The 12,709-nt window shown below is 45.4% G+C and overlaps 1 protein-coding gene across 1 annotated transcript; it reads right to left on the bottom strand.

Annotated features, from left to right (window-relative positions):
• Positions 1 to 1,766: 1,766 nt before the first annotated feature.
• Positions 1,767 to 12,455, bottom strand: H3-3A (H3.3 histone A). Its single transcript, XM_088449366.1, has 4 exons — positions 12,349 to 12,455; positions 10,794 to 10,948; positions 6,693 to 6,846; positions 1,767 to 2,696 (listed from the first exon to the last, which is right to left on the bottom strand). The coding sequence occupies exons 2-4, from the start codon at positions 10,919 to 10,921 to the stop codon at positions 2,568 to 2,570; spliced, it is 411 nt and encodes a 136-aa protein (XP_088305492.1). The 5' UTR covers positions 10,922 to 10,948; positions 12,349 to 12,455; the 3' UTR covers positions 1,767 to 2,567.
• Positions 12,456 to 12,709: the final 254 nt, after the last annotated feature.

A 12,709-nucleotide genomic window follows, 5' to 3' on the forward strand; every position in this document is an offset into this window, starting at 1 on the left:
TGTGTGTGTGTGTATAGCTATCAGGGCCTCCATCTTACATGCAGGATGTGTGTATATAGCTATCAGGGCCTCCATCTTACATGCAGGATGTGTGTATATAGCTATCAGGGCCTCCATCTTACATGCAGGGGGTGTGTGTATATATAGCTATCAGGGCCTCCATCTTACATGCAGGGGGTGTGTGTGTATATAGCCATCAGGGCCTCCATCTTACATGCAGGATGTGTGTGTATATAGCCATCAGGGCCTCCATCTTACATGCAGGATGTGTGTGTATATAGCTATCAGGGCCTCCATCTTACATGCAGGATGTGTGTATATAGCTATCAGGGCCCCCATCTTACATGCAGGATGTGTGTATATAGCTATCAGGGCCCCCATCTTACATGCAGGGGGTGTGTATATATAGCTATCAGGGCCTCCATCTTACATGCAGGGGGTGTATATATACTGGGTATGAGCCGCTGGTTCAAATCCAGACGCTGGAAGCTCAACCATGCAGAATCCCGACAGCAGCGATAAGTATACTATCCCTACCCCTAAACCTCCCTTAGTGGTGCCTTACCCTAACCTCCCCTCGGTGATATCAGTTTATTCATCTTACACACACTGGGCCTGATTCAGAGCCGAACGCTCTGACCAGAGCGCTCGCTCTGAATCAGTGCCCTCCTCCATGAAAATGGAGCGTCCTCCTGGACGCTCGCATAGCTGTGGGTGACCACCCACAGCTTATGCGAGCATCCATGATGATGGTCGCGATGGTCAAGACCATCGCGACCATCGGGCTTGTGACGGAGACCCTGGGTTGGGTCTCGCTGCCGCAAGCCCTGGAGTGATTTTGGCTCTATCAGAGCCAAAATCACTCCCTCTGACATCACTAGTGATGTCAGTGGGGCCTGAACGCCTCCGTCTGGCAGCCACGCCCCCAGCACGCCCACCAAATGGGGCATGCTGTCAATCAACATCGACAGCACGCCCCCTTTGGTGCGAGACCCGGAGCGACGGAGAGCCTGTCGCTATCCGGGTCTCGCGCATGCGCACGACGGAGCTCCCTCCGTCGTGCGCATGCGCAGTGGGGCAACATCGACCCACTTGCGAGCGTCCTGCGCTCGCGAGCGGGTCTGAATGACCCCCACTGTGTGTAGAGCAGTGGTTCTCAAACTCGGTCCTCAAGACCCCACACACAACATGTTTTCCAGGTCACCCAGCAGGTGCACAGGTGTGTCCATTACTCACTGACAACATTTTAAAAGAGCCACAGGTGGAGATTATTATTTCAGTTGTGATTCTGTGAGGAGACCTGAAAAACATGCACTGTTTGGGATCCTGAGTACAGAATTTGAGAACCTGTGGTGTAGAGGTATCAGTGCCTCCATCTCACATGTCTGATGCATCTTTCTACAGAGTGCGAGTACCCTCAGCTGTTCTAGGACCACACTCAGAATCCATTGGACAGCAATAGTGGCACTTGGGCATATCGGCACATCTGCGGTCGCCTTTTGCTCAATAGAGCTGGGAAACGACTGCTGGCAATTCCGTGTAGGGCGCTGTCTGTGCGCTATGTAATAACACAATGAATACTAATGAGCCTCACCAAATAACGCTTCCTTCTCCCCTCTATTTACGTGCTCAGGAACATTAATGATACGTAACCAAAATGAGATGGCGGTTCGCGTGAAGTGTACCCCTCCCCCCACACGTTCTTCCTATGAACGGAAATAACTTTTCAATTTTTTGGCGCTTTAAAGAAAAACCCCGAAACAACGGTCGTTTAATGTATTTTAATAGCAAACTTACAGGACAGCACAGAAGACAGACAACATTAAAAACATGTATTTGAATGTAGGACAACTCAGTTAGAAAAAAGTATAGTGAACGGATGGAATTTACTATATGGTACAAATGCTGTAAACATTTAGTTGCCATCAATAAGAAATTTACTGGGTTTTAAAAAAATCCAAATGCTGGCATTGTCCCGAAAATGCTTTTATCCGGCTTATTTATCATTTTTTGTTTTGTTATAAAGTTGATTTGTTGGTTCTTTACTCACTGAACAAACATTCGTTGTAGTACTTGACTGCATCTAAGATGTACCCGTCCCCTACACACTGGGGGGGGGGGGGAGGCTGAGGCCATAGTGTGGGCCTAACCAATTCTCCCGAAAAATCGCAGCCTACTAGGTCACCAAGTAGGCGGACATACCTCGTGGCTCACACTACAGTGATGTCCCCCGTCCCTAGTGACTGGATAGGCCGGATATCGGTGCGGCCCGCAGAACGGCTTCCTCCTCCAGCATCAGGCGACAGGTAAAACCGAAAACGCATGATGTCACCGCATCTAATGAAAAGTCACACACAAATGCAAAATGGAAGAAGTTTGCCCGCACCTGAACCTGTCCCCTACGTTCCCATTCACAACCATATATTTAGGTACCTTTTAACCCCATGGAGGAAAAATAAAAAATATATAACTAACGCTCAAACTACTAATAACGAGGAAGAAGAGATTTATTTTTATTTTTTTTTTTATACGAGTTTGAAGATGACAAAGGTTTCAAGAAAGGAATTTTAAGCACGTTCCCCGCGTATGCGGCGTGCTAGCTGGATGTCTTTTGGCATAATTGTGACGCGTTTGGCGTGGATAGCGCACAAGTTGGTATCTTCAAACAGTCCGACCAGGTAGGCCTCGCTCGCTTCCTGCAATGACAGGAAATACAAACGTGAGGTTAACAAAAAAAAAAAAAAAAAATTACATTATAACATAATAGAGATCAATTAATTTCCTCACTGAGAATGACAGATCAATAATAGAAATTTCAACCATGTAATACTGGGAACAAATATTGGGAGCGATTCAACCCAGCACGCCATTAGCCCGATTAAAAGGATTTCTTCTTGCGCTCTCCCGAGGGTGTGAGCAGAAATATCACTAAAGTGACGGCCGCGAGGCCGTTTTCCAGCTCAGCGCGGCGCCAACAGTCTCACGGCCGGCACTTTAGTCGGAGAAATACGTTCAGCGTGACAAGACACCTGGCTTAAATCACGCTAACCAGCATTCTCTGACTTAGGGCCGTATTCAATTAGAAAAGTCCGTTACCGCAATACTTTTTCGCCGATGACGTCATTTTCAACTTATTCCCATATTCAATTGTAGCGTCTTTTCGCCGGCGCGATAACGCAATGCAATGTAGTAGGTGAAAAAGAGTGCAGAATTGGAGTTTTGGGGTGTAATTTTGCGGGAACCACCCTGCACTCTTTGGACACCCCCGCTATTCCTCACGACTTGCTGAAAGACACTAAATAGCACCTATTGAGACCATTTAAAAACCCCAAATACCTTTAGCAGGGCTTTTTACCCCCGAATAGCCCTGCTAAAGGTATATGGGGTTTTTAAATAGTGATCCCCCATGTCAGTGCATCTTTTGGGGGGTGTCAGGCTGATTCCCCCAAAACTGAAAACTTTGACGATTTCAGTTTCGCCGGGTCCTGTTTTCGCCGATTTGGAATGATATACGGTGATAAGCGGGGACGATCGTGATAATTTTTAGCACTCAAAACCAGCGATGATGGCGAAAAGTCCGGCAACTGACTTTTTGCTTCTAACTGAATATGGCCCTTAAGCGGCTTTAGTCTGACGTAACAGCGCACTGAATTGAGTAGCTTCGGGAACGCCTTCCCAGCGCCATTAACAGCGCTGGGAATGAGCTCCCGGAGCTACCAATTGTTTATTTATTCAGATTATAAAACCACAAAGTATCTGGGGTGTTCAATCTTCATTCCTAGAGAAATCACACGGATAAGATTATTAAATAGATTACAGCATATAAAAGGAATTTAAAAAAAAAATATATATATATATCTCATTTTTTTCCATCCAGCTTATCTCACACATACTATTCTCTAAGTAAAGACCCTTTCTGTGTAGATCAGCAGGGGGGCAACAGGCAAGACTGGAGCAACCAGCTCCCAAATCACGTCACCTGCTCTGCACAAAGCAGATCGGTCGGGCAGCATACCAGAGGAGGAGGTAGTGCGCTGCCTTCTCCCTCCGCGGGCAGGACAGAACTATACAAGTAACAGTGGGGGAAACATCTGCTGCTTGTACTCTTGCAGTAATAATTTGTGATCTAAACTAAACTATAATCTCTAGATAAATTTCAAATACAGATGTACTGCCAGCAGCCCGTAGTGCTTTATCTGCTGTAGAACTAAAAGTCCCAGCATGAGGTCATGCTTTGACTTGTTTTTCCACAGCAGCTCTAAGAGTCTTTACTGGGAATCATTTTTAAAAAAGGTATAAAAAATATAAAGCAAATAGCTAGTAATAGTACAAGTCTAGCTGCATGTGCTGAAAGAAGTGGGCATGTCAGGAGGTGTAAAGGGGCATGTGATGATGTTTGGGGGCTGATGTGTCATGTGAGGAGGTGTAAAGGGGCATGTGATGATGTTTGGGGGCTGATGTGTCATGTCAGGAGGTGTAAAGGGGCATGTGATGATGTTTGGGGGCTGATGTGTCATGTCAGGAGGTGTAAAGGGGCATGTGATGATGTTTGGGGGCTGATGTGACATACTGTGTCACGTGAGGTGTAAAGGGGCATGTGATGATGTTTGGGGGCTGATGTGACATACTGTGTCACGTGAGGTGTAAAGGGGCATGTGATGATGTTTGGGGGCTGATGTGACATACTGTGTCACGTGAGGTGTAAAGGGGCATGTGATGATGTTTGGGGGCTGATGTGACATACTGTGTCACGTGAGGTGTAAAGGGGCATGTGATGATGTTTGGGGGCTGATGTGACATACTGTGTCATGTGAGGTGTAAAGGGGCATGTGATGATGTTTGGGGGCATGTTGGAGAGTTTTGAAGTACTTGTGGGTACACTTTGGTCCAAGTGGGAATCTATTGGGATAAGTGATGTAACCATTCCTTGGTAATTTTCCAAGTTTTTCTTCTTTTTGACATTAAGGGCGATGGGCTAACCTTTTGAGGGTGTATGTGCAGCCTCGGAAGTGAATGAGGTTACCCATCACTGTTTGTCTATAGGTGATTGAGGCCTTAGTGTACCCCATAGGTTTTTCAGAGGTTACTGTTATAGAACTCAAATTCTCTTGGTCTAGCCTGCCCTCTTGTGGCCATAGGTGTTTTTTTTTGTTTGTTTGTTTGTTTTTTTATAATGACATCAGCTCCTTGAGCATCAAATATTTAATTTATCATATTGGGATCTTGAAAAGGACAAAAAAAAAAAAAAAGAGCCAACAAGCAGCCAGACTTAATAGGTAAATGTAATTGGCACGTAAATAATACATATCCGCCATTCTTTGAAGTTTCAGCTCTAAAAAAAAGGTTGCATGCAATTATCTTCATTCATCAATCTTGAATACGCTTTATAAAAAGAACCAATTATTAAGACAGTCAACATATGTAACTGATGGGTATCCCCAACAGACCTCATAGATATTAGAGAGTGCACTGTATTAGAGTGAGATACAGCCACAAAACATGTTGATTTGATCTAGGACTTCTGCCCACAATCACCAGCTTGAAATGCAGTAACACACTCCTGTTGCAATAAATGACACCTGTAACCATGGAAACAATCATTACAGCTTATTGCACGGTTACTGATGCTGGTAAGAAGATTCAGTCTTTCACTAACTGTCCAACGGCAGCGACAGTGTATTTCAATGTTTTAAGCAGGTGATTGCAGACACAAGACCAATTATAAAATACCAGTTAGTTATTCTAGCAACTTTAGCAACCAAAACCATGAAATTAGTTAGGCAAAATTATTTTATAGTGGAACATGTATCAGCTGGTTACTGGTGAACATACCCCTATGTTGCTACCTTTCCTCCTTTATAGCTCTGTCATAGAAAAAGGAAAATTGAGGGCTTTGAATATGTCGCAATGTGCTGCAGCCGTTCCTCTCGCAGCAGAAATACTACAGTTACCTGAATATCTACCAGCCGTGCGTTGCCCAGTACTGCACAGAGTGGGGATACACATTAAGGAAAAGGGTTACAGCACATTTTTATAGTGGTTATGTGTCCACCCAGGGATACCTTCAGCAGTATATATATATATATATATATATATATATATAAACACACACACACATACAAGATGATTATATATATATATATACACACACACGTATATATATATATATATATATATATATATATATATATATATACATATACACACACAAAGCGGGTTATACACAATTCTGATGTGTCTTTATAAAATTATATTTTATGATGTCAGTAAGTCCGCTAGCTAACCTCGCCATTTAGTACAGTGCCATTGTTTGATTTCTTTTCCCCACAATCTCTATGTCCTCTGGCAATCTAATTGAGATATGCTAATGCGCGTACAATAAACATGGGGTCGCGGCAAATACATGTATGTGGCCATATCAGGTCCCCTGACCACCCCCCGCTCCCCCTTCACAAAAAAAAAAGAAATTTAAAAAAAAAATGATGACCGGTAGCAGGTGGATACGACACCCCCAGCTCTAACCCCTCAGTTCTTATACATTGCCCTTTGCCAAGTACAAGAAATAGGTTTGAGGGGTACAATAGGTACAGTTTATGCTATTCTGGGGTACAGAGATGACAATGTTTTGTTACTATAATCTCATTTTTTTTAGTGGGTGGGGGAGGATTAAAAACTTTCTTCCAGATACTCACCTGCAAAGCACCAATAGCAGCGCTCTGAAAGCGCAAATCTGTTTTGAAGTCCTGAGCGATTTCACGAACCAGACGCTGGAAGGGTAGTTTGCGAATCAGTAGCTCAGTGGACTTCTGGTAACGTCTGATCTCACGGAGAGCCACGGTACCCGGCCTTAAAGACATTAACAGAAGAACGCTCCGGTCAGGTTAAGATACTCTGCGCACAGCAAATTACTCTTACTTATTCAATGAAAGAAAAAAAAAAACTGGATTATCCATGTTTGCTAGACAAAGTGTTTGGGAGCAGAGGGCTCTGGAAGAGGCACCTTCATGGGTAACAGGGGCACATTATACAGCACATACCTACAAGCCAGTTCATTCAACTACACAGCTGTGACCCAACTACAGTATGGACAGCGCTCTGCCTGTATATTGTGAGATACAGCCACCTGGGAGAGAATTTGGGAGGGGACACCTGTTTTTATAGCAGCTTTTCTGTGGGTTTTTTTTTTTTTTTAAGTTAATATGTAATTTAAAAAAGTAATTCTTAAAGAAAAAAAAAAAAATTCTACATGAAAAAAAAAATAAAAAAATAATCCCATAGGATACTTTCCAGCTCACAGAAAATAAGCAATAAAAGGACGTATGTATTGGAGATAACACATTTTCAGAAGTTATAGGTGCAAAAAGCTTCTACAAGACGTATCCACTAGGGGCCGCTAGACACATTCACGTACATTCATTTTACAGGCGACTGCTTCAGCTCACTTTAGCCTTATAGAGAAATTGGATACCATGTTTCACAAAAAAAATAAAAAATGATGATATACACACATACATGCACAGTAATAGCAAATAAGATCTAAATACTACACAAATACACTCCATTTTCTCTAACTACTTGCCTCATGGCAGCGTTGGTCTGACAAGCAAATGTATTATTATACGGCACCACAAGGGGGTTGCAGAGCCTTACATAGTACATAAACAGTGCAAACAAGATAAAGTGCAAAAGTCCTACAGTAGGAAACATTGCAGAACATGGGATACAGGCTATAGAACCGTGGCTGCACATTCAGTCATAATACCCAGCGATGCAGCGCCAGCTGTACCCAAAGGTCCGGTGCTGTTGTGGTTAGTAGGGAGGCGATGATAGTATAAGTGAGGAGAGAGGGACCTGCTCCTGAGAGCTTACAGTCTATAGGGGAGGGGCAGACAGACAGGGGTGACAGAGAGGGAACAGACAGTGAGTGGTGGGTTGGGATAAGATCTTCTATAGGGAGGGTAAGACATGGGGGAGAGACAGAAAACCAGGAGCAGAGCAGTGGGTTAGGATGAGAGCTGGAAGGCGTTAATAATATTAGCACAATGGGCTTTTCACTAGGTACTTTCAGTACAGATAAACATACAGAGCGGGGGAAGCAATTGGGAAGCCGACTGCCTATATACCGGCAAGGGTGAAATGCCGGGCGTCTAGATGTAGACGCCCGGGAGACCGGCGCCCGTTATCACGATCGTAGTGATGCCGGGCGCCGCGAGCGGACAGCCGCGGGGGGGGGGGTAGGTTTAGGGCTCCCGGGGGGGCTTTGGGTTAGGTAGCGGGGAAGGGGGAAGGGGGTGGTTAGGGTTAGGCACTTAGAGGGGGGATTTCCAGCGCTGTCGGGCTTCCGCTGCGTCGCACTCTACTCCTGTCGGGCTGCCGCTGACGGGAATCGAACCGCCGGCCATGCGGCCGGCGGTATATCATACCCATTCCCAGAGCGGACGTCAATATGGAGGTTTTTTGTTTTGTTTTTAACAATCTCTGATAACCTTTTTCTGGTAAGTACTGAAGGTTCAGTGATTGAAGGCAAAACCAATAAATTAAACATTTCATGGTTACAGCGAGTTAGTTCTGTGTAGTTAATGCTACATTCACTATAATGCTCAGTGTTCTCCCCAGGCTGTTTTTTGGCGGGTGCACCACCCGGCACTTTGGGAGCCTGCAAGTAGGGACAGTATCTGGGAGCTGTATTAAAAAGACCAGATCCTACAGACTTTGCAGCTTTTTCATAATCAGACGACTGGGCCTCTGACAAGAAGAGGAAAAATAATACATAAAATATGATTTAAACTTGAAATAACAATATCAGGGTTTAAAACTTTTTTATTGCGAAGGCCCCCACCCGGCTACTTCTTGATGCCACCCAGCTGGAAAAAATTTCTGGGGAGAGCACTGATGCTATATTAGCCATTCTCTGGGGAATTATGAATATTCATACATGTTAATAAGAGAGCACAGCCCATGTACTGGCAGGAGCATGCTCAGTGCGCTCCCGAGGCATCATATGACATCACCACTCTGCCAGCTCTCGTTACACGGGGTCTGAGCGCTCTCAGGAACGTCTGCCTACACCAGCGATTCATGGATGTAATGCGACGGGCATTCATGAGACGGGAGTGCTTTTATAGCGGGCACGTGTGTTACTAACTTTACATTGCACATAGCCTGTATTGCTAACGTTACAGTGCATTACATATTACACATCTACCCCAACACAGCTTTGAAGTTTAGCTCACATCTTGGGGTCCGCCAGCATAATCCACCATGCTCATAGACAGCGGTAAGTGGTGTCCCATCGGTCGGGGGGCGCCAAGCTGATTTACAGATAACCCCTTTCATTACATCATAACCCCCGAGTTGCCCACTTTAGTTTTTCATTCAGCCATTTAGGTAATCAGACAAAAAAAAAAAAAAAAAAAGTTAATTTCATAATAAATCACTTAAAAGATGCACTAACCAGATGTAATCTAAATTACACAAACTATCGAGTATATCCTACTCTATAGTTACCTGCGAAGGACATTAAATCAGTGACCAAAGTTTTTAACAGCAGTAACCAGAACATGTATGATAAAGAATTGCAACTTTACATATTAAAGAGAAGCCGGTAATTAAAACTTATTTTGCCAGGGAAAATTATATATATATCTCCAAGATGAACTGTATTTATTCTTATGCAACATACTATAAAAGTGTTGGAACTTGTTAATTATTTGGGCACCACTAGACTCCACTGTTGTTCCAGGGAGAACAGGCATCTAAAGTAAGAGACTGCACAGAGGAGACTTCAAAATATAAAATTTGCAGCGGTGCATTTATAATTAATGAGTACCCATGCTATGATTTTGGGTAACTTGATTGCTATACTGTAACTGTAAGGTTTAACTGCTTACAAGCCAACTTCTCTTTAGGAAACTTTAAATAACGCCAAAATCACGAGCAGAACCTCAAAATGAGCCACAAACCCATTGGCCACCACTGTCCACGTTACAAATATGGAGTAAAAGAAATGCCACCTTAATTAAAACCACATTAAGTCAGTACATGAAGCAAAGGGCTGCGGTGTTGATTTTGCTGGAGCACATAAGGGGTTAAGGCCAGAACGGTTTCAGCTGCTGGCACGCCCTCTAGCGGCGACGCTGCGCCAGCGCACTGTCAGTGTCTTCGGAAGCAGGTGGGATCAGTGCCAATTCCCGCGGACTGAGGAGACCAGTGCAGGGAATGAGCCCCCTCCTCCTTAAATTCCCGAGATGCTACAAATGTGACAACTCTCATTTGCCAAATAAAAAAAATAAATCAGTATCACACGGCATTCCTTAACAAAAAAAAAAAAAAAAAGATAAATAAAAAAAATTATATATATTAAAAAAAAAAAAAAAAAAAAAGTATTAATGATAACCAATCAGGATAAAAATGTATTAACAATCTCGGGCAAACATTTATACCAGCATTAAACGTTGTGGTTATGCAATCTAAAACATGCATTTAAAAAAAAAAATAATAATTCACCTTTTTTTTTTTTGGTGGGAGGGGGCATTTAATACTCAATCCGGGTACCCAATACAAAGTGCACTACATACTGTCAGCAGAAAATGAAAAATAAATGCATGTGTAAAAAAACAAAAAAAACAATGCAAAATAAATCGGATCATACACGCAGCAGAGTCTGCGCCGGATCAATAATATTTATCTGTACAAAACAAAATATTTTCATCTCTTAGAAAAAAAACAAACACAGGAAACGTCCGTGCGCATGCGCAGCAGCCCCCCCCCCTGTCTGATCATCCCTAGCTTACCTGTAACGATGAGGTTTCTTGACCCCACCGGTGGAGGGCGCACTCTTCCTGGCAGCCTTGGTTGCCAGCTGCTTCCTGGGGGCTTTTCCACCAGTAGATTTACGGGCTGTCTGCTTGGTACGAGCCATTTTATCGACAACGGATGGGTCCTAAACCTGCTCACCACCCCCCAGTTATGAGCAGCAGCATAGAGGAGGGGGTGATAAATTAAAAAAAAACAAAAAACAAAGTGCGTGTAAATAAATTGAAATAAATGTGAATTTCCCCCATTGCACTCAGCAGCTGGGTCTCATCTCTCCCATTCACCTAACATGACCGGTTTTCAAACTGTGGCGCTATCTAGCTGTTCCATCCTGTGATCTCCTCCCATCTGCAGGGACCAAAACACCTCCAGGGGGGGCGCCCGCAGGACTGACCCCCACATAAGACCCTTCTATGCCCACCCTGGGTGCTGGATGGAGAAGTAGAGGTAGGGGGGGGACCCCAGATCTCACCCCCCGTCTGAAGTGCCTGCTTTCCATGCTGCTGTAGGATAGGAGTGATGAGTGACGGAGGGGGAACAACTCCAGCATAAACTCACCCCCCTCCCCAAAAAAAAAAAAAAAAGATCAGCTAAGGGCTGCTAATCAGGGGAACAAAGACCAGGGTGGGGTGATAGGTCGGGGGTCCTGGGAGCTGCCCTCACCTATAGCCCCAGCATGGGCACATTGGGCAGAACTACAGGGCAATGTCACTTTCCAGCCACCCCTCCCCCACCCACCAAGTCCCAGCTGTTATTAAACAATCCAAGGGGGTGACAGACACCCCAACATACCCCCCAGCAGAGGCAAGGGGGGGTGACAGGGACTGGTTTGGGAAGGGGCTGGGGGTGTGGAGAGTCTCAGGCTGAACTCAGAGTTCTCAGTGTCTGAACGTTCCATAAACTGATACAATGTAACAATATGTAACAATACCCCGGATACACTGCAGCAAAGTGCCCCGGGGGGGATAGAGCTGCCCCAGGGAAGGGGCAGGAAGGTGAGGGCGGTATCAGAGGGTCCCCCAACCAAAGAGGTGCCCCCAGAGCCCCAGCAAGTACCCCCCCTCCCCAGTCTCAGTGTCAGACAGGGGGATAAACATGGTGACCAGAGAGAGGGAGACAAGATGGTGAAGCTCAGCAACAACCGGGGAGCACAGGGACATCAGGGGGCGCTTTGCGGCGGATTTTAGGCACTTTCCCCCCCGCCAGGGGGCCCGGGGCAGCCGCAGCCCGGTAGCCGGGAGTGCGGGGGGCAGCACGGTGATGCTCTGGGGGGGAAGGGGCAGAGGGCTGCCGGTATATTATCGAGTGAAGCCGCCCCGGGTAGTGAGGAAGGAGCGGGAGAGGCAGCTCGTTGTCTGAGCGGGGTGAGGAGGAGGAAGGGACCCGGGGCCGCTCCGCAGACACAGAAAGTTTGTGTGATGATCCCCCCGATAGGGGTCCGGGGCGGCGGCGGAGAGGGGCTGCGGCCCGGGGGCCGGGTACGGATGGGGTCCCCCGGGAGGTACGGCCGGGGCTGCGCGGCGAGAAACTTACCTTCCCCGCTAGCGGCTGAGACACAGGCTGCTGCCTACTGCACACAACGGAGGGGAGAAGATGGCCGAGTCCTCACTCAGCCCCAGCAGCCAATCAGAGACAATGGGGGGAGGGCCCGGGGCCGGCTCTGTGTACAAACACAAAAGGCAGCAGCAGCACCGACCATGCTCTAATCTACACTACTGTATACACACTACTACTACTACTATATATATATATATACATATACATACATACACACTACTGTATACACACTACTACTACTACTATATATATACATACATATACATACATACACACTACTACTACTACTATATATATATATACATACATACACACTACTACTATATATATACATATA

This window comes from Taudactylus pleione, unplaced genomic scaffold (assembly GCF_031769625.1).
Source record: "Taudactylus pleione unplaced genomic scaffold, aTauple2 ptg000483l, whole genome shotgun sequence".
Classification (NCBI taxonomy): Eukaryota; Metazoa; Chordata; class Amphibia; order Anura; family Myobatrachidae; genus Taudactylus; species Taudactylus pleione.

Bases quoted from the DNA above. Each gene is read 5' to 3' on its own strand.
- H3-3A (XM_088449366.1), bottom strand. From the start codon at position 10,921: ATGGCTCGTACCAAGCAGACAGCCCGTAAATCTACTGGTGGAAAAGCC. The intron at 6,847-10,793 runs GTAAGCTAGGGA...AATGTCTTTAAG, and splicing joins AAGAAACCTCATCGTTACAG to GCCGGGTACCGTGGCTCTCC. The intron at 2,697-6,692 runs GTGAGTATCTGG...CTGTCATTGCAG, and splicing joins CTGCTATTGGTGCTTTGCAG to GAAGCGAGCGAGGCCTACCT.